Genomic DNA, 20,062 nt, shown 5'->3' with positions numbered 1-20,062 from the left:
GGGAATGCTGTCATAGGGTCAAAGGCAGGACTGATCACCATGCACAGAAGCATCTTGCTAGGAATAACAAGATGTATGGAGACTAACTCCATGTCACCTTCCTGAAACCCTAGATATACTTCTAGAGATTGTTCTGTGCAACAACCAAAAAATCCCTTCAGAGAGGATGCAGCTTTATTGGTTAAGTGCCTGCCTACCATGCACAAGGCCCCGAGCTCAATCCCCAGCACGTTATAAAGTGGCCATAGTGCCTCACCCCTGTAATCCCAAAACTCGGGAGGAGGAGACAAAAGTATCAGGGGTTCAAGGTCACCTGTAGCTTCATACTGAGTTTGGGGTCAGCATGGGCTACACAAGACTCTGTCTCAAAACAAAACAGACCTTCAGAGTAACATGTTGTGCCCACTTGTTATTCAAAGGAAAAAACAGTTGTTTCACTCAAAACTTTAGGTTTCTGATGGGAGTAGATTTTGCATATTCACTGATCTAGGTTTGGGGAAATGCAGATTTGAGGATGGTTGGTCCATCAGCAGCATCCTTTAGAGCACTGGTTCTCAACCTTCCCAATGCTTCAACCCTTTAATACAGTTCCTCATGTTGTGGTGACCCCCAACATAAAATATATTATTTTCACTGCTACTTCATAACTGTAATTTTGTGACTGTTAAGAATCATAATGTTAATACCTAATGTGCAGGATATTTGATATGTGACCCCTACAGGGGTCAGGAGCCACAGGTTGAAAAGCACTGCTTTAGTGAGATGTGTTCAGGCATTCATTCCCATGGGGGTACCTCCCAGGCCACAGCACACCTGGTGCACATTGATTTTGGTTTCTGACTTTAGGGCTTGCCCTATTTTTTTTTAGACAAAATCTCATACAACCCAAGTTGGCTTCCAACTCACTAGTAATTGAGGCTGGCCTTGAATTCCTCATTCTCCTGTCTCCACCTCCTGTGATTATAGGAATATGCCACCATGCCTAACTCTGCACTATGACTGTCCTTTTTTATTTGAGGTAACTTTCCCCCCATTTTCCATCTTCTTGTGTGTAGTGTGCATGTGTGTATGCATGGGGTTTTTTTTGCATGTGTATGGGTACAAATTCGTGTGTGTGTGTGTGTGTGTGTGTGTGTGTGTGTGTGTGTGTGTATGTTTGCATGCAGAGCACACATCCAAGTAGTCCTGACCATCCATAATTTTTGTGGGTTCTGGGGATCTGAACTTCAGTCCCCATGCTTGCTCAGCAAGCACCTTAACCGCTGCGCCATCTCCCTGGGCTCCCTCCCATGTTACTATTAGCTCTCTGGATGGTTCACAGGTGGGAAGCCAGCCCTACTTACTATCTCCAGAATATTTATCCATTTTTCATCATGACTAGGGTCTGACTGTTGTTAATCCTCTGTCTTCTGTCCTGTGAGTCTGCTTGCTCTGGACATTTACTGTAAATAGAGTCTTTCAGTAGGTGGTTGTGTGTGCGTGCGTGCGTGTGTACGTGTGTCTGTCTTCTTTCACTTCTCCCATTTTTTTGTGTTTTGTTTTTGTGTTTTGAGACAGGGTTTCTCTGTGTAGCTTTGGAACCTGTTCTGGAACTCACTCTGTAGACCAGGCTGGCCTCGAACTCACAGAGATCCACTTGCCTCTGCCTCTAGAGTGCTGGGATTAAAGGCATGCCACTACCACCACCACCCAGCCTTCTTTCACTTCTATCAGCATTTTTTGCAAGATTCACCCATAGTTCAAGGGCGTAAGTTCTTCACTTGGGTGATTTTCCGTGTCTTGTTATTTAGCTATCTTTTCTGAATAGGGAAGGACTCTGTTGCTTTAGTAGCGTGTGTGGCCTGCCTGGGTTGGAACTTTTGACTGGGTGTTTTGGTGCCGGGCACCATGTGATCTCTGCATTTTGCATGCCCTGCCCAAGAGCAGGCTTGGTTTGTTGGCATCATCCCCTGCACATTGAGAACTTCCTCCCCGGCTGCCCCCCCAGGTTGAAGAAGCTGATGACTGGCTGCGCTATGGGAACCCATGGGAGAAAGCGAGGCCCGAGTACATGCTGCCCGTGCACTTCTACGGGAGAGTGGAACACACCCCTGATGGTGTCCTGTGGTTGGACACACAGGTATGGAGGCCCAGCCCAGGGACACACTGCTGTTGAGCAAGAGGGCTGCCCTGAGTGAGGGCCTTTGTTGTCACCTTGACTTCATTTTGGGAATCGGGGCTTCCTTGGCGGACTTAAGTAAGGTAAAACCCGAGAAAGGAACTATTCACATACATACATCATCAATATTTGCACTTTGGTGGGTGTTCCTTGCAGTAGACTACAATGCATCTCACACAGCAGTAGTTTAGCCAGTGCTGTGGTTTGGGGTCAGTGCTGGCAGCCAGAATGTTCTTGTGCTACTAGATGACACAGAGCCAGTGCTTAATGACAGAGCTCAGAATCCTGTCCTGCTGGGGAGAAAGGTATTGGCTAGGAGGATCAGAACAGCTCCTAGATAGATCACAGAGCACTGACTACTGCTGTCTCCTGGTACCACCTGGGACCCACAGCTCTGTGTAGTGTCTGAGCTAACCAAGCTCCTGGTGCGTATGCCTGGCCTTGGCCACTGTCCCTCCCTCCCAGCTGGCCCCTGTGTGGTGCTAGTCTGGGAAGATGTAGTACAAGAGAACAAATCAGCTCTAGGGTTGTAAGCACACACCCTGGTCCCTGGAGAAGGGGAGAGCATCCTGGAGGCGGGGAATGCAGGGAACAAGGTAAGAACAGTGGCCTCAGTTATCTGTGATGGAGAAGGATGAGCAAACATGGAAGCCAGGTAGGTGGCTGGGTAGCTCTTTAATATTCTAAAACAGAGTTTTAAATAGGAAACCTGGGCCTAGAGCATTCTAGAGCCAGAACAGTCTAGAGCCATACTGTGCAGGCCGTACATAAAAAAGCTGAAAATTGATCCTGTGTTCTAAGTGTGTGTGTGTGTGTGTGTGTGTGTGTGTGTGTGTGTGTGTGTGTGTGTGCGTGTGTGTGTGATGACTGGTCAGTGTACATGATGAGAACCTTAGCTCTGAAGACTGTAGACAGGCCGTGGGGTGACTGGACCTGTCCTCCATAAGGTGAGCATATGTGGGACAGGAGAGACTGGGCAGCAAAGAGGAAGAAGAGAAAGGTGGGTGGTACCTGAGTTACTCCTGGTGACCCAGACACACTGTCCTTTATGGTTGTCAGCTAACTGACTGGGCAAAGCTGCTTGGCTGGCTTGGCAAGGAGGGAACAGGCCAGAGTGGCTGTGTTTCTGTCTGGGCTGAAGGGTATGGTTAAGGGTATGGAGGGTATGGTTAAGGTACGGTCAAGAGGAGCTCTGCCAAAGATGTCAGAAACGGGGAGCAGGTGTCAACAGGAGTTAGCCAGGGCCTGGACTTGCCCAAGCAGAGCGGCTGGAGAGAGAGCATGGGTACACAGGGAGGGGTGGGGTGCTTGTGTTGTGGCACCTTGAGAGGCCAGCGTGGGAGGATTGTTCAGTTGCAGCTGGTACTAAAGTCGGTGATGCTGGGAGACAGGTGTGGTTGGGAAAGATGTCAGTGTGGCTGCTGTCCCTCTCAGGTGGCCTTGCCCGGGGTGTCCGGACGGCAGCACTCTGGTAAGTGTTGTGACAGATGAGTGTGTCCAGCAGGAGGGGGAAGGTAGGAGCATGGGAGCAGATGGATTTGGGACTGTGGGGAGCTAGAGCTGTCCGGCCAGGGAATGGTGACTGGGCAGAAAGGGGTCTTTGCTGACTCAGCCCTGAATGTGCTTTCTTATGGTCAGGTGGTACTTGCCATGCCCTATGACACCCCAGTGCCTGGGTATAAGAACAACACCGTCAACACCATGAGGCTCTGGTCTGCCAAGGCACCCAATGACTTCAAGCTGAAGGATTGTAAGTTCCCACTGTGGCTCCCGGGCGCTCGTCTGTTTAGATGTTTTATCCAAACAGTGGACCCTCACCACTCTCTGTCCCTGTTTTTGATACTCTGCTGGTGTGGAGCATCTTGTGAAGTGGGTGGCCCTTACAGCCCCCCTACAAACAAGATATAGGGTAGACAGGATGCCACGCTCCAGCCAGCCAGGGTCATGGTCATTCAGACCACATGACCCCAAGAAGAGAGCTGGGGTTTGGTAGTGTGCAGTGGGAATGAGGCTGTGAGAGGGGAGATGCCACCTCTGTTGTGATGAGCTGATGTTGGCAGTGGCCCCAGGGCATCTCAGACTGCTCCAGGAAGCTGCTGAACAGCTGTGGCAGCCTTACCTCACAAGACCTATGGGCCTGAGTGGAGGCTGCATTGACTGGGCTCTGTCTCTCCCTAGTCAACGTTGGGGACTACATCGAAGCTGTCCTGGACAGGAACTTGGCTGAAAACATCTCCAGGGTCCTGTATCCCAACGATAATGTGAGTGGCTAGTGTACTCTCTTTAAAGTGTAGACACATAAGGTGGAGACCTTTGTGCACATGGGGTAGTAGCACCACCCACCTTGCAGCCATGCCTGGACATGTTTGGAAGAGTGTTACCATGTGCCTGTCACATGCTAGGTGGTGGTCATAGCTGGATTCTCTGCTACCATGTGGGCCTAGTGTCTGGTGGCTTGTTACTGTCACAGGAGCCCTGGGAGGGACATAGCTCGGTGGTAGACCTTATGTTTAGCATGTCCAAAGCCCTGGGCTCAGTCCCCAACACCAAAAATAACCACCAGAATTTGCCTATCTTGATTGGTTGTACATTCTTTTAAAGTGGAATTTTTCTTCTCTCAAAGTAATCTGTGCACATGGTAGCAGGGGATCAGTGCAGGAGGTCTGTGCACATGGTAGCAGGGGATCAGTGCAGGAGGTCTGTGCACATGGTAGCAGGGGATCAGTGCAGGAGGTCTGTGCACATGGTAGCAGGGGGTCAGTGCAGGAGGTCTGTGCACATGGTAACAGGGGATCAGTGCAGGAGGTCTGTGCACATGGTAACAGGGGATCAGTGCAGGAGGTCTGTGCACATAGTAACAGGGGGTCAGTGCAGGAGGCCGAAACCAAATGCTCCTGTCCCTGGAGACTAGGTATATTCCAGAACTTCAGGTGTGGGGTGTCTCCTGATGTCTGTCTTGAGAACTGGTTCTGAGGAGCTATGGCACTCCTCATAGCTGGGCTTGACACTCCCGCTGATAGACCAGACACCTTGTAACTAGGTGACCCTGTGCCGAAGGTGTATATGCAGGTCTTGCTGTCAGGCAGGCTGGTTTCCACCATGCAGCCCTCCAGCCTCCCACCTTGAGTCCGCCTCCTGCCCTGGCCCTCTAGAGGGATAAGCATGGGAGAAAGGGACAAGCAAATGCACAATGCAGGGCCCCCAACCCGTCAGAGTCTTGAGATACTGTGTTGGTGTTGGGTGCCACAGCGATGCTGTTTTGCAGTTCTTTGAGGGGAAGGAGCTGCGGCTGAAGCAGGAGTATTTTGTGGTAGCTGCCACCCTGCAGGACATCATCCGAAGGTTCAAGTCCTCCAGGTTCGGCTGCCGGGACCCAGTGAGAACCTGTTTCGAGACGTTCCCAGACAAGGTCCGTCAAAGGAGTGAGCTCATTGTCATAGGGATGGGACAGCCTTAGGCTTCTGAGGTTTCTTCCTCGTGTTTGGGAGGGGCAGGAGGAAGATGGCATTGTGTCTTGAGTCTCTGGGGTCTCTTCCAAAACCAGTGCGGCCCTGGTGTGTCAGAAGTAGAGGCAGTGAAAGGCTCTTTCACTGTGAAAGGCTCCTGATGCATGTGACAGGCTCACGGTAGTAATTCTAAATAAAGCTGTCCCATCTGAGATGAGGGCAAGTGCCCTGTGAGGATACCCTTCTGCACCTGCTCGGGGCACAGCTGCTCTAGGGACATGTGTGCCCACAGGTCGCAGCTATGTGAGAGGACAGTTGACTGTAGGTCGCAGCTACCTACAGAGCCAGCAGCACCATCCTGGCCCCTCTAAGTTCTTGGGCTCCTCCAGAGTACATTCTTAGTCTGGTTCCTTCACACCCTGGTCCACCACTTCAGGTGCCATGGGTGAGACAATTGAACAGCACCCCTCCTGAACTCTAGGTAGCCATCCAGCTGAATGATACCCACCCCGCGCTCTCCATTCCTGAGCTCATGCGGATCCTGGTGGATGTGGAGAAGGTAGACTGGGATAAGGTGAGTGTGAGAAAGGAAAGACAGTGTCCTCCTTGGACCAGGGTTGGGGGACAGCATCTTTGGTAGACCTCAAGCTGTGCGACACATGGTGATTATGGGCTGAGCTAGTCCCAGAGCCTCAGGAGATCTGGGAATTCACCATTGAGAGTGTCAAGGCCCCGGAGAGTATCTGGCTCCAGGAGATGGATGCTCTGTGGGACAGATGCATAGCAGGGCAAGGGTGACAGGGCAGAAGAGGCAAGGATAAAGACTCTAGGGATCTTGTACGTTTTTCTCCCTTGAAGTTTGGTGGAGCATGGTGGCACATGCCTTAATCCCAGCACCTGGGAGGCAGAGACAGATGGATCTCTATGAATTTGAGGCCAGCCTGATCTACATAGTGAGTTCTGGGCCAGCCTGAGCTACATAGTGATACCCTGTTTCACAAACAACCTAGAAGTAGTAAGCTTTCAATAATGTATTAGTTGGCTGTGGTGGTACATACCTATAACTGAGCACTCAGAAGGCTGAAGCAGGAACGTGGTAAGTTCAAATCCAACCTGGGCTACAGAGTGAGGAAAAGCAGTCGGGGAGTCTGCAGTGTTCATCCTTGAAGACTGTCTAGAGGCTCCATTTTCTTTGTTCCTCTTCTTTGGTACAGCTTTAACTAAATTACCAGAAAACCATATGGCAGTTTTCTTGTTCCTTTTCAAAAACCAGAGCCCCACATGGTGGCCTGTGGTGTCAGAGAGTAGGTCAGGGAATAGGGTCTGTTGTGTCTGTTTACATGTGTGGGATGTGAAAGTCAGGTGGTCGTGTCAGTGTGGTGACTAGCCTGGGCTAACCACACATCTGAAGAGCTCCAGTGTGTCCCCGTGACATCTACTGTTCTCAATTGTAGGCCTGGGAGATCACCAAAAAGACCTGTGCATACACCAACCACACTGTGCTGCCTGAGGCCTTGGAGCGCTGGCCAGTGTCCATGTTTGAGAAACTGCTGCCCCGGCACCTGGACATCATCTACGCCATCAACCAGAGGCACTTGGATGTGAGCATGGGTTGGGGCTAGGGATTGGACAGCAGCACACGCCAGCCCCACCACACTGGCCTTATCCTGCTTGGCAGAGGAGGTATCTTACTGTGAGGGCTAAGGACTCTCACCTGGCAGAGTTCCAGGTTGGCCTGTGAGACCCCTGCTCTGTATACGGGAAGTGTGAATGTAGCTCTTCTTTAAAAAATCCATTCTCAACAGGCTATAAATCTGAGTGTCTTTCCTGGGCTGCACTGACGGTGTCCTGGCAGCTCCAGGCAATTCAGAACTAGAACCTGCCTGTTCTGTACTACCCACAGAGAGGATGGTGGTACATGAGAGGGAAATCTCTGGTGTGGCTTGGTTGTCATGCCTTTGCATGTGTGTAGTACTGGGGATGAATTTGCCATGCCTTCATTCTGTCACTGAGCCATACCCCAGCCTTTTTGTGACTTCCTCCACCTGTTGGGAAAGAACAGCTGTCCCCTGAATGAAAGCATAGCTTAATGCTGCTCAGGTAGTCTGGGGCCATGGCCTAGCCCTCTCCTCATAAACTGGATGGCACTCTCCTACCCCACTGGTGTCCTGACTTCCTCAGTAAAGCTCTATTGGTCCCAGGGCCTTATCTGGGTGAAATATGCAACCCAGGGCCCCTGTGCGCACATCGGAGCTAGGTTTTGGGTGAAGACCCTGGGATAAGTGGCTAGTTTCAGGGACACTGGTGTTCAGGGCTGGACATCACAGCCCCTTGCTTGGCAGTAATGGACCCTCCTGTAGGCACGGTGGCTGCTCCTGGGTACTGGGGAGCACCTCCATGACTGTGGGATGCTCAGCCTGTCTTTGTCCTGTGTTCTTGGCTCCAGCACGTGGCTTCCCTGTTTCCTGGGGACGTGGACCGCCTGAGGAGGATGTCTGTGATTGAGGAAGGGGACTGCAAGAGGATCAACATGGCACACCTGTGTGTGATAGGGTCCCATGCTGTGAACGGTGTGGCAAGGATTCACTCCGAGATTGTGAAACAGTCTGTGTGAGTGAGGGGCTCTTCACCAAGCCTAGGGGGGGTCCTCTTTGATCTCCAGCCCAACGTGGACTTGTCCACTACCCTACCATGACCAAGGTGTGGCACATAGCCCTCATGCCACTAAGTCACTTTCGGACATGGTGAAGGCACCCAAAGCCCCCACCACATAACACAGCAGTATGTTCGTTCACAGGTGACTTGAGTGACATTGTGGGGGACATCTTTCTGCTGCCAGTAGTTGCTCCTTGTGTGCCCCTGCCTTCTTAAAATGTCTAGTTAAGGGGCATCTGCTGCTGATTGGGTGATGTGGATGCCCCACGTGGGGCTGAGTGGGTCTGGCCGATGAGGTGAGGAGTGTGATACAACTGAGGAGTTTCTTTCTCCAGAGTGCTGGATACCCACCACCATTATCAGTTGAGCAGACCGTGGGTGCAGGGCCCTTAGCCACATCATCCTTGTGGAAGCCCTCCTGTGCTCTGGGGCTTGGCCCAGCACTTTGTATATTTCTCCCCATATCCGACTTCTTAGCTTATAGGTGTGGAAAGTGAGGTCCAGAGTCTAAACTCCCCTGCCTGTTCAGTCTCCACTCTCATGACCTTGACCGTCCTTCTAGACTGTGTGGAGACAGTCAGGCCGTAACAATTAGGACATGACAGTCCCACAAGCCCACAGCCACTCCCACAAGCCCACAGCCACTCCCACAAGCCCACAGCCACTCACACAAGCCCACAGCCACTCACACAAGCCCACAGCCACTCACACAAGCCCACAGCCACTCCCACAAGCCCACAGCCACTCCCACAAGCCCACAGCCACATGTGGCAGTCACGTGCAGCTGCTCCAGCTCTCAGTAGGAGTGCACACCTTCCTCATGCTTCAGAAAACCAAGTGGCCGAGCTCTGGGGCCTCTTGGAAGTTGCCTGTAAAGATCTCACAGTCTCGCTCTTGCCTGGTTTAAAACAGCCTTTGTGAGAAGGCCCTACTTTCTGTGTTCACAGTTTTAAGGACTTTTATGAGTTAGAGCCAGAGAAGTTCCAGAATAAGACCAATGGTATCACACCCCGACGGTGGCTGCTGCTGTGCAATCCAGGGCTGGCGGACGTCATCGTGGAGGTGAGTCCCTGGCCTTGCTCTCTGCCCTGTGAGATACTAGGCCAGTCTGGAAGAAGCAGTGGGCACAATTAGACTCACCAAGCCTTTCTCAGAGTGGCTGTTGAACTAGTAAGAATATTTCTTTCATGTCCAGCAGAGGCCCTGGTATATGAGCAGTAGAGACCCCTCAGCATACCATAATGGCCCAGCTCCAGCTATGTGCCAGCTTGAAAGCTAGTCTGGGCTTTGGGAAGGCCTGGGATGTAGCTGAGTGGCAGCCCCCACCCTGAGAGACTAGATGAGGCTGTACCCCAAGCATGTTAGGTCCCTAATCACATGCTTCTATGTGTCAGACCCTGTGCTGGAGTTAGGACTACAGAGTATACCTAAGGCCTCCCTTGAAGGGCACAGTGCCCTGAAGCTGGGAAAGACAGTCCACATGGAACTTTGTGGGCAGGGTGAAGGAAGCTCTCTGAAAAAGCCAGCGAAGTCTGGGGCAGCTTTTCTGGGGACTGATCTGCTACAGTTCCCATCCCCTGAAGGGGTCTGGAAGTCAGTGCAGTGTCCATACAGCACCAGACCTCTTGTGGGGAGAGATGGGGAGTGGGAGGGTGGGGGGAGGGCTTGTGGGAGGCAGACAGCAGGAAGGCCCTTAATGGCATGCTTTGGAAATGATTGTTGCTATGGTAATGAGAAGGCAGCCTCTTTGTTCAGGGTATCTCAAGCAGGAGATAGACACTGGGGAGTAGAAACTGACGAGACTTTGAGTTTGTTGTGTCCTAGTGGCCATATGACTGTGGGTGTGAGGAGGGCCCAGAAGGGCAGGCAGATCCCAGAAAAAGTGGAGTGAAGGGTGACAGATGGAGGGACAAGCTTCCTGATGGCTGAGGTGTGGTGTGTCCTCTTAACCCAGAGAATTGGGGAAGGTTTCCTGACTGATCTGAGCCAACTGAAGAAGCTGCTGTCACTGGTGGATGATGAGGCCTTCATCAGAGACATAGCCAAGATCAAGCAGGTAGGGTTCCTTGGCCTGCAGTCTGCCTCCCTCAGCTCTCCAGATAAGGACTCATTTATCTTCAGGGTCATGCAAGTAGGTGAATGCAGCCCTGCCGCATGAATCTTCACCTCACTCTGCTCCTCCATCAGCAACAAGTGGAGAAGCCCCTGGAAGCCACTGGCGGGAGCATTCCATTTTCATCTGGGAGAGCTGGTTGTGGCCTCTCATAGTCCCTGGTCAGGTCACTGGCCCCTCCAGTTCAGCAGAATCTAGGAATGTCCCCCTGTGGTGCCATCTGGCAGGGATGTTGGCCGTGCAGTTTCCAAGGCCCTCTCTCCAGCCACTTCTCACCACTGTGCCTCCCTCTCACTGACCCCACTTGCTTTTGGGCCCGAGGACACCGTGGCCCCTTTGCTTAGTTCTCCCTCCTCTGCATAGCTCCAGGTCTGGACTGGACCCTCGTTTTTCACTTACTTGTGTGGCCAGCACACCTGTCTTCACTGTCATCCACGCTTCCCTACCCCCCACTCTCTCCCACTGCCGTCTCCGGCCCCAGCTCTGGTCTCTAAGCCCCCAGTGTTGTCCACGCTGGTTTCTGGAAAGACAAGAGCTTCTTGGGTCAGGTGGAAAGTGGGGGTGCTGGTGGGCCTGGGAGAGCTTGCAGGGCAGTTCCCATATCTGTACAGTCTCTGCCCTCCGTTTCTCAGGAAAACAAGCTGAAGTTCTCTGCCCTACTAGAGAAGGATTACAAGGTGAAGATCAACCCTGCCTCCATGTTTGATGTGCACGTGAAGAGGATCCATGAGTACAAGCGACAGCTACTCAACTGCCTGCACGTCATCACCCTGTACAACCGTGAGTTCCAGGTCCCCCTCAAGAGCTACAGGCAGCCCAGGACTCCATCCTCAACCCCTGCCTTTTGAGTGTGTGTGTGTGTGTGTGTGTGTGTGTGTGTGTGTGTGTGTGAGAGAGAGAGAGAGACAGACAGACAGACAGACAGACAGACAGAGAGACAGAGACAGAGACAGAGACAGAGATGGTTCCTTTTGAGCCACAGCTGGGTTTTCTAAGTGCTCGGTATTGGAGCCTGAAGTTGGAAAACCTCAGGTCTGGAACACGCATGGTTTGTTTGTTTGTTTGTTTGTTTGTGGAGGCCAAGAACAGTCTGTCGAGCTTCAGTGCAGGTGGAGCTTTGTAGAGTTCCAGGCAAGGTCTTATGCTCATTTTAGTTTTTGTTTTAAGTTTATTATTTCTATAATGAATTTTGTCTTGTTTGGAAAGACTGCACTTATCAGAGCCACCATATGAGTGCTGAGAACCAAACCCAGATCTTCTGGAAGAGCAGCCAGTGCTCCTAACTGCTGAGCCATCTCTCCAGCCCTGCTCTCTGGGTTTTTTTTTTTTTTTTTTTTTTTTTTTATCATGTAAACAGCTTATTCTTTGTTGTGTCTGGGTGCTTGGGCCTGCAGGCCACTTATTCCTGAGCTCGGGATGAGCTGGATGCCCAGGAGGATGTGGTAGGAGATTCCTCTGCCAGGACAGTTTTCCTGCTTTCCTCTGGAAACGAGTCTGAGCCACGTTTCCTTAGCATGTGCCCTTCGCCTTGTGGATAGTCCAGCTGAAGTCTGGCCCACCCTGAGACAGGACCTGTTAGATTCCTGAGACCCTGGTGTCCTCCACACCTGTTGTCCTTGGTAGGAGTTACTAAGTGATCTGAAGTTGGCCTGGTGTCCACTTTGGTAGTTTTGGTGAAGATGTAATTTATGGGGTTTTTGTTTGTTTGTTTGTTTATGTTTTGTTTTGTTTTTTACTAAGAGAAAGAGTTGCTATGTTGTTGCCCAGGCTAGTCCCGAACTCCTGGGCTTTTTAAATTTTTTTAAAAAAATTTCCTTCTTAGCCTTTCAAGTGTCTGGCCTATAGGTGTGACCACCCTGGCCAGCCTCCTTCTTACTGTTCCCTTTTCTTCATGTTATTCTGCCTGGTTTCCAAAAGTGGGAAGTTTAGAAATAAAACATCCATGTTCCCACAGAACCGAAGGTAAGCCCACTCCTTAGCTTTGGCTGCTGAATGGCTTGATACAAACACTTTCGCCCCTGATTGAAATGTGTACATGGATGGGTCTGAGTGGTCACCGTGCCTCAGGCCTCTGAGCAGATCTCTGCGGGAACGTGTAAGTGCAAGCTTCTCAGCCTGTGAAGGGGCCTCTGTGACAGAAAACTTGAGACTCGGCTTTTAAAGAGGAGCTGTTCCCGCTCGTGGTTTCAGGCTTTTGTTAACTGGCCCAGTGGTAGCACACATCTCACAGTGGGAACACATGGACAGAGAGGCCTGTTCATGTCATGACTGCCAGGAGACAGAGGCAGGAGAAGGCCTCTCTCAATGCCCCTCTTCAAGGGTACCCTTCTTGTGACTAACCTCCTTCCACAGGCCTCACTAGGCTCCATCACTTCCTCATGACAGTGTGTGCTGGTGACTGTGCCTTTGGCACAGAGGCCTTTGGGGGCATTTCCAAATGATAGATAGCATACACAGGCCACACACAGGCAGTGGAGAGACTTTCATGTTTCAAGGGCTAATGGTGCCAGACTACAATCCTGAGGTCACCTCCTTTCTCACTATCATTAAAATGATGTGTCTAAAATGTGTTTTAAGGATTGGCGAGATGGCCTGGCAAGGAAAAGCTTTTCTGCAGAAGCCTAAACACCTAATTCTGTCCCTAACTGTAGAAGAGGACCAACCTCCACATGTGGACAGCAGCATATGCACACCCACGCTTAGACACATGAGCACATAGTAACCACAGCAAAATAGTAAGAAAAGAAAAGTACATTTTGAGAACACAGTGTGTGTTTCCTATAGGCCTTTGATTCCTCATGACCACAGGCAAACAGCTCCTGGGTTGACATTTATTTTTGGAACCATTGAGTGGCTTTCCTCAAGCCCAGGATACTGCATGATTTGTCATCAGTGGTCTTAGATGGCCTTTACACCAGCCTGGTGTGCAAGTGCAAAGCCTAGGGGAGGCCTTGTTCCTCTGAGTGACAGGTTCCCACAGAGGTATTTAGCCACAGCTGTGTATGTCCTAGGTGAAAACACAGTCTGATGAATGTGCCTCTTGCTAGAGTACCCTGGGGAGCTGGGCAGGGACCGTCTGGTAAAGTTGCCTCTTCTGTTTGCCCTCCAGGAATAAAGAAGGATCCAGCCAAGGCCTTTGTGCCCAGGACTGTTATGATCGGGGGCAAGGTGAGGTAACTTCTTCCTCATTGCTTGTCTTGATGCCGGACCTAGAAGCACGTGCTTTCCTGACCTGTCCCTGGGCAGCCTGCCTACTCAGAAAACAGGGGTCAGTACACGTGCCAGTAACACCTGGCCATGAGAAGCCAGGCTGGGGCGAGAAACCTTTTATTTACACAATTAGTAGACGATGAGGGAAATGGATTCAAGCCTGCTGGCCTCGCTCATAGGAGTTAGGGGATCCCCAGCCCCAAGGGCTGGATCCCAGTGGCTTCATGGAGTACACCCCCACTCCCCATCCTTCCTCTGCCTCCAGGATTTCACAGTGCAGTGGCGGTTGTAACTGTTTCATCTGCTACATGTGAGGCCACACTAGGTTTAGCATGGTTTGAATTGATTTTATTCACTGTGACACATTCCAGGGGTGGCGGACATGCTTGCCACATCCTTGTACTCAGCTCGTCAGAGGAGATGAACTGATGGAGTGAGCGCCCTGGGACAGCCTCTCATGGCTGTCCACAGATGGCATTCCTGCTGATCCTGCCATTCCATGATGGAGTGAGGCAGACACAGAGTCTGCCCTTGGCCGCAGGCCATCTTCTCTGCCTCACCTTGTTTGGTCTCTGCCCACACCCATCACCTGGTATTTCGGAACCTACTTTGTTAGTATTTTAGTATGTACAGTCCAAAGCAATATGGATTTTTAGGAAAGTTTTCAAGTATTAAAATGAATAAACTTTTCTCTTTTTTTTTTTTTTCCGTTTTTTTTGAGACAGGCTTTCTCTGTGTAGTTTTGCGCCTTTTTCCTGAAACTCACTTGGTAGACCAGGCTGGCCTCGAACTCACAGAGATCTGCCTGCCTCTGCCTCCTGAGTGCTGGGATTAAAGGCGTGTGCCACCACCACCCGGCAAAATTAATAAACTTAAACCCAGATTAAAGTAGGAGGGACCACAGAACGTCCTGCTCCACCACTTCAGAGTGGGGTCCAGATGATATACTTTATACCATACTGTCCAGCTTCACAAGATGTCTCTCTAAAACCACAAGATGTTTAGATTCTCAGCATCACTGTCTGATAAAACACCCATCACGTTGGACAAGGATTCTTCCACGCCAATAAATACCAACCCACTCTGGCACCACTACCCACTTTGTCTTACTAAAGTTTAAATATTTTCTCTTGTGAGTTGGGGGTTCTCATTGTGTTGTCTAACTTGGCTTCAGAGTCATCTCCCTCAGCTCTGGACAAGCAGGTGTCACCAGGCCCAGCCAAAATTACATGTACCATTCCTTTGCAGTGCTGGGGATGGAACCTAGGGCTTGCCACATGTTAGACAAGCATTCTACCACTGGGCCCCATTTTTAACTGTTTTAGTCAAGACTTCAAGTAAAGTCCCAGAATTGAGATTGGTCCCTTAATTTTTCTAGAATCTGTGGGTTTTCTTTCTGTAGTTTTTTTTCTTTTTTTGGTTTTGTTTTTTTTTTTTTTTTTTGGAGGGTTTTGTTTGTTTGTTTGTTTGTTCGTTCGTTTGAGACAGAGTCTGTGTAGCTCTGGATGTCCTGGAACTTGCTTTGTAGACCAGGCTGGCTTGGAACTCATGGAGATCTGTCTGCCTCTGCTGTCCAAGTGCTGGGATCAAAAGTGTGCACCACTACCATCTGGCTTCCTTCTGTGTTTTTTAATTTTAATTTTCAGTATATTTGTTATAGAAGTTGGATTTTTCTCCTGAAGTTAGCCTTTCCTGTCTATATCCTTCTGGTACATTCTAGTATAGTCCTTCGTTTTCTGTAAATTAATAGCTCTAGAAGTCTTTGTTTCTTTTATCTTTTTTCTTTTTTAAAAAATATTTATTATGTATATAGTATTCTGCCTGCATGTATGCCTGCAGGCCAGAAGAGGGCACCAGATCTCATTACAGGTTGTCATGAGCCACCATGTGGTTGCTGGGAATTGAACTCAGGACCTCTGGAAGAGCGGCCAGTGCTCTTAACCTCTGAGCCATCGCTCCAGCCCTCTTGTTTCTTTTTGTTTTGTTATTTCAAGACAGGGTCTCACTATGTGACCCTGGCTGTCCTGGAACTATATAGAGCAGGCTAGCCTTGAACTCACAGAGACCCACCTGCCCCTGCCTCCCGAGTGCTAGGGATTAAAGGTGTGCGCCACTCTGCCCAGGTACATCTTGTAGTTTCTAAAACACTGACTGGAGTCAGAAAATCAAATGCAAGGCAGGCAAATCCACAAGTGAGGTGACATGTGGAGTCAGTAGAAGTCAAGATACTCAGGCAAAGGTAGGCTCTTCCCTTTCCCTAACACCAGCAGGGCCACCGACCAGTCCAGCACAGGTCTCCCTGCCTTACATGCCCAGGAGCCAGTAGTGCTACCAAATGCTCCATGAACCCTCTTTATGCTAAAGTGTAACCTCACTTTCCTCTTTCCAGGCAGCTCCTGGTTACCACATGGCTAAGATGATCATCAAGCTGGTCACGTCCATTGGAGACGTTGTCAATCATGATCCAGTTGTGGGTGACAGGCTCAAAGTGATCTTCCTGGAGAACTACCGGGTGTCATTAGCTGAGAAAGGTAGCCCTGAACTCTTTGATTGGCTTCTGCTTGGGGCTGAGTTGGGGGTTGGCCATGCTGACCAGGGCTTGTTCTCCACCAAGGTTGGCTTCTGTCCTGGACACAGGCCCTGCCAGGGGAACGCTGTGTTTCTTGAGTGTCTGAGAACCTTTGCACGTTTCAGGAGGAACTACTGTCATTCCTGCCATCTGGACCTCCACACCTGTCTGGATCTCACTCTTCCTTCCTCCTCCTCTTCCCTCAGCTTTGCCCACTGCTCTTGGGTCTCTCCTGGCAGTAGAATGTGACTCCCCTGACCTCCCAGAACCTTCTACCTCTCCTCCTTCCCCTGCTCACCTCCGCCAGCTCCTGCCACCTTCCCTGTCTTTCCCTGTTTCTTGAACCCCATCCTCACATGTCTCTTCTCCCTCATAGTCCTCCTCTCTGCCTCTTCCTGAGATGCACTGCTCATTTGATGTACCAGCACCACTGGCATTCTTTTCTGAGTTTGGTCTGGGGCTTTCCACTTAGGCTGTCACTGGGGACCTCTCCTGAGAGATGAGGATGTTCACTGACCTAGTCTTTCTTGGTAGGAAACGTGGGTTTTTGTTGTTGTTGTTGTTGTTGTTTTTAAAGATTTATTTATTTATTAGGTATACAGTGTTCTGCCTGTATGTATGTCTGCAGGCCAGAAGAGGGCACCAGATCTCATTACAGGTGGTTATGAGCCACCATGTGGTTGCTGGGTATTGAACTCAGGATCTCTGGAAGAGCAGCTGGTGCTCTTAACCTGTGAGCCATCTCTCCAGCCCAGAAACATGTTTTTAAATCAGATGGATGACAAGGAGTCCGAGCCTGGGCTTCCCATTCCCGTTCTGCCACTGAGGTCAGATGCCTGCATGTCCAGCTACATAGTGCTGCTTTCTAGACTGTGGCTGTAAGCCTGGCCTGCTCACTTCCCTGTGAGCTCACACTACTCCACGGTCTGGTCCTTGGTCCAGCTGTTGCTGCCATGCTGTTATTGCTCCCACCTCTATTGGGTTTACTTGATGCTTGACGCCCTTGGTGGGTTCAAGGAACTGGACTTCACCCAGGTGGTGGCTGGGAACCCTGGTGGGACTTACCACCAAAGCATCTTGTGCCCTTTCTGCCTGCAACTCTGTTCACCTTTATTTTTTGAGACCATTTGTCTCCACCTCATCTACAGAATTGGCCACAGGGCACCAGTCTGGGCTTCAGGCAGGGTCTGCCCCCACTTTCTCTCTGGCTCCTTGGACTTGTTAGGAAGCATACAGCTGCCATCAGCTGGACTGTAGGGTCTGGGGGCTGTAGATGCCTGACCCTGGGCCTTTCCTCCTTGAGATTCTGGTGTCAGCTGAATTGAGCTCTGGCTTTAGCTGTAGATGCTGAGATGAGGTGTCCAGCCAGGTTAGGACCTGGGGCAGTGACCCATCCCCAAGGATATAACTTCTAGCCTGCTACATCATAAACACAAGAAGCCTGAGTGTGGAAGAGGTTGTGGTATTTGGCTGCCTGTATGTGCCCTGTGCACATGAATTACCTCCCACACTGTAAACCTCAGGCTTGGACTCAGCCTCCCTGTCTTCTGACTCTGCAGAATCTAAGTCCTTCTCAGGTTAATCAAGAGTGTGTTACAATTGAATAAGATACCAGTGTCAAGAGGAAGAAGTATCTGCAATATCAGTAAACTAGGACCCAGTTCTCCCACTGAACTTGATTAATTGACATGGTTCCTAGAAAATCCCAGAACTAGCTGTCAAGATGGCTCAGCGGTTAAAAGCACTGCCTGATCTTCCAAAGGACCTATGTTTGGTTCCCAGCACCCACATGGTGGCTGACAATCATCTGTAACTCTAATTCAGGGGAACCAAAGCCCTCTTCAGGCTTCTGTGGGCACCAGGCATGCATGAAGTACATAAGCATGCATAGGAAAAGCACATGTACACATTTTTAGAAATTAGCAATGGTGGCACACGCCTTTAATCCCAGCATCCTGGGAAGCAGAGGCAGGTAGATCTCTGTGAGTTTGAGGCCAGCCTGGTCTACAGAGTGAGTTCTAGGACAGCTGAGTCTACACAGAGAAACTCTGTCTTGAAAAACCAAAAAATAAAAGGAAAATTCCAGAACAAAAGTCCCATGCCACTATGAGGATTCTCAAGGGTCTCCATCTTAGACCTTCTGCCTTAGCTGACCTGGTTCAGAGGAGGAGTCTTGAAAATTCAGGTGACTGCTCTGGAGTCAGTCTCCTCATTTGGCAGTGAGCTCAAGGGCTTTAGGACTATGATTCCTATCCAGGGATCACCCTGCACAGAGACAAGCTGCCTCCTGGGCTGAGCTGCCATCCTGTCTGTCTGTCCCTCCCTGCAGTGATTCCAGCCGCTGACCTGTCACAGCAGATTTCCACTGCGGGCACCGAAGCCTCAGGCACTGGTAACATGAAGTTCATGCTCAATGGGGCTCTCACCATCGGCACCATGGACGGTGCCAATGTGGAGATGGCTGAGGAGGCCGGGGAGGAGAACCTCTTCATCTTTGGTATGCGAGTGGAGGATGTTGAGGCCCTGGACCAGAAAGGGTATGTGTCCCTTCCCTTCCTGTTGGGGTGTGTGGCAGCTCTGGGGAGGAGCTGTGGAAGGTGGCCTGTAGGAAGCTGAAGCAGAGCAGGGGTCAGGGACTGGGTGCTCATTGAGTCCATTCATAAGCATAAAACATGATGAGGTCTCAAGGAGGCTGCAGGGGCAGGAAGCTGGCTGCCCTTTCGTGTCCCCGTGACAAGCACCCTGCTGTAAGCTGAAGCCCTGGCTACCGGTCTCCTCCTAGATGGAGGGACATCCCACTCAGCACAGTCCACAGACCTTTCCATGTTGAAGTGGAATGCCGAGACTCTCAAACAGTACAGAGAGCATCTGCCTCCCACCCATCCAGCTTCCCACTGTTTACATCTTAGAGAGGGTGGTGCAGCCTCCCAGTGACACACACTCATTAAAGTCCTTGTTGCATTGCCCTTTCTTGCCCCTGGTGGCTGTGGTCATCATGTGTCCCCATTTCTGATCTGAAAACAGCTGCTTTTCCTGACCTTGGCATTGATGAGGAATCCTGCCCTCTAAATTTAAAAGGCAGTGTCATCTGATTGCTTTTCAAAGCTCCTGGGGAGTCACTGAGGTCAAGCTGTCCTGTCACCCCAAGAGCTCATGTGTTTGTATAGGGTGTCTCAGTTTCTCTCCTAGCAATTCATGTGTCCTCTCAGCTCTGCATGTCCCTCACTATCCTCTTGGGCTTCTTGGTGAGTCACAGCTAGCTTTATGGTATCTTGTCTGGCTTTATTCCTTCATTCTATGGTCCAACCAATGACCCTCTCAGGCATCATGTCTCTCAGAGTGTCCATTAGTTTCTTCAGAGCCCTGGCCAGGATTTTTTGGAGGGGTGAGCTTGTGCTGGGCTCTGTATTCTCCAACAGAAAGATAAAGGGAGCCTTGTGTGTAATACACGTATCCTGGTAACATTTCTCTGAACAGTGAAGGGAGCAGGGATTGAGTTTGCCTAACCAGCTGCCTCTCAAGGGAACCCCATGGAGTCAGTGGTTGATGCCCTCAGCCCCCAGGGAGGGTTGCCCCAGGGTAGAGGCTAGGTCAAGCATAAATTGGTCCCACCGACTGTCTTTGAGGCTGCTTGCCAGGGTGCCCAGTGCTAAGTGAGTTTATCTCCCCTAGGTACAATGCCAGAGAATTCTATGAGCGCCTGCCTGAGCTGAAACAGGCTGTGGACCAGATCAGCAGCGGCTTCTTTTCTCCCAAAGATCCAGACTGTTTCAAGGATGTGGTCAACATGCTGATGTACCATGACAGGTAGGACACAGATCCTATTACTTTGTCTTTCCGATAGTTGGATTAGTCTGGTGGGCTAAAAACTCCATGTTGTGAGGAGTATAGGTCTGCCTGTGTTTTTATGA

General features: G+C 50.5%; 1 protein-coding gene across 1 annotated transcript in view; it reads left to right on the top strand.

Annotated features, from left to right (window-relative positions):
* Positions 1–20,062, top strand: part of Pygb (glycogen phosphorylase B) — a 55,548-nt gene that overhangs the window by 32,224 nt on the left and 3,262 nt on the right. Inside the window, exons 5-18 of the mRNA XM_036183779.1 lie at positions 1,988–2,119; positions 3,797–3,908; positions 4,337–4,419; positions 5,424–5,567; positions 6,086–6,178; positions 7,059–7,205; positions 8,051–8,214; positions 9,207–9,321; positions 10,214–10,315; positions 11,005–11,152; positions 13,482–13,540; positions 15,972–16,113; positions 18,481–18,688; positions 19,824–19,958. Of these exons, the coding sequence (XP_036039672.1) occupies positions 1,988–2,119; positions 3,797–3,908; positions 4,337–4,419; positions 5,424–5,567; positions 6,086–6,178; positions 7,059–7,205; positions 8,051–8,214; positions 9,207–9,321; positions 10,214–10,315; positions 11,005–11,152; positions 13,482–13,540; positions 15,972–16,113; positions 18,481–18,688; positions 19,824–19,958 (1,784 nt within the window). The remainder of the gene's footprint in view (positions 1–1,987; positions 2,120–3,796; positions 3,909–4,336; positions 4,420–5,423; positions 5,568–6,085; positions 6,179–7,058; positions 7,206–8,050; positions 8,215–9,206; positions 9,322–10,213; positions 10,316–11,004; positions 11,153–13,481; positions 13,541–15,971; positions 16,114–18,480; positions 18,689–19,823; positions 19,959–20,062) is intronic.

Source organism: Onychomys torridus, chromosome 4 (assembly GCF_903995425.1).
Source record: "Onychomys torridus chromosome 4, mOncTor1.1, whole genome shotgun sequence".
NCBI classification, from domain to species: domain Eukaryota; kingdom Metazoa; phylum Chordata; class Mammalia; order Rodentia; family Cricetidae; genus Onychomys; species Onychomys torridus.
Note: the sequence above shows the minus strand (reverse complement) of the source record. Positions and strands in the feature narration are given on the sequence as shown.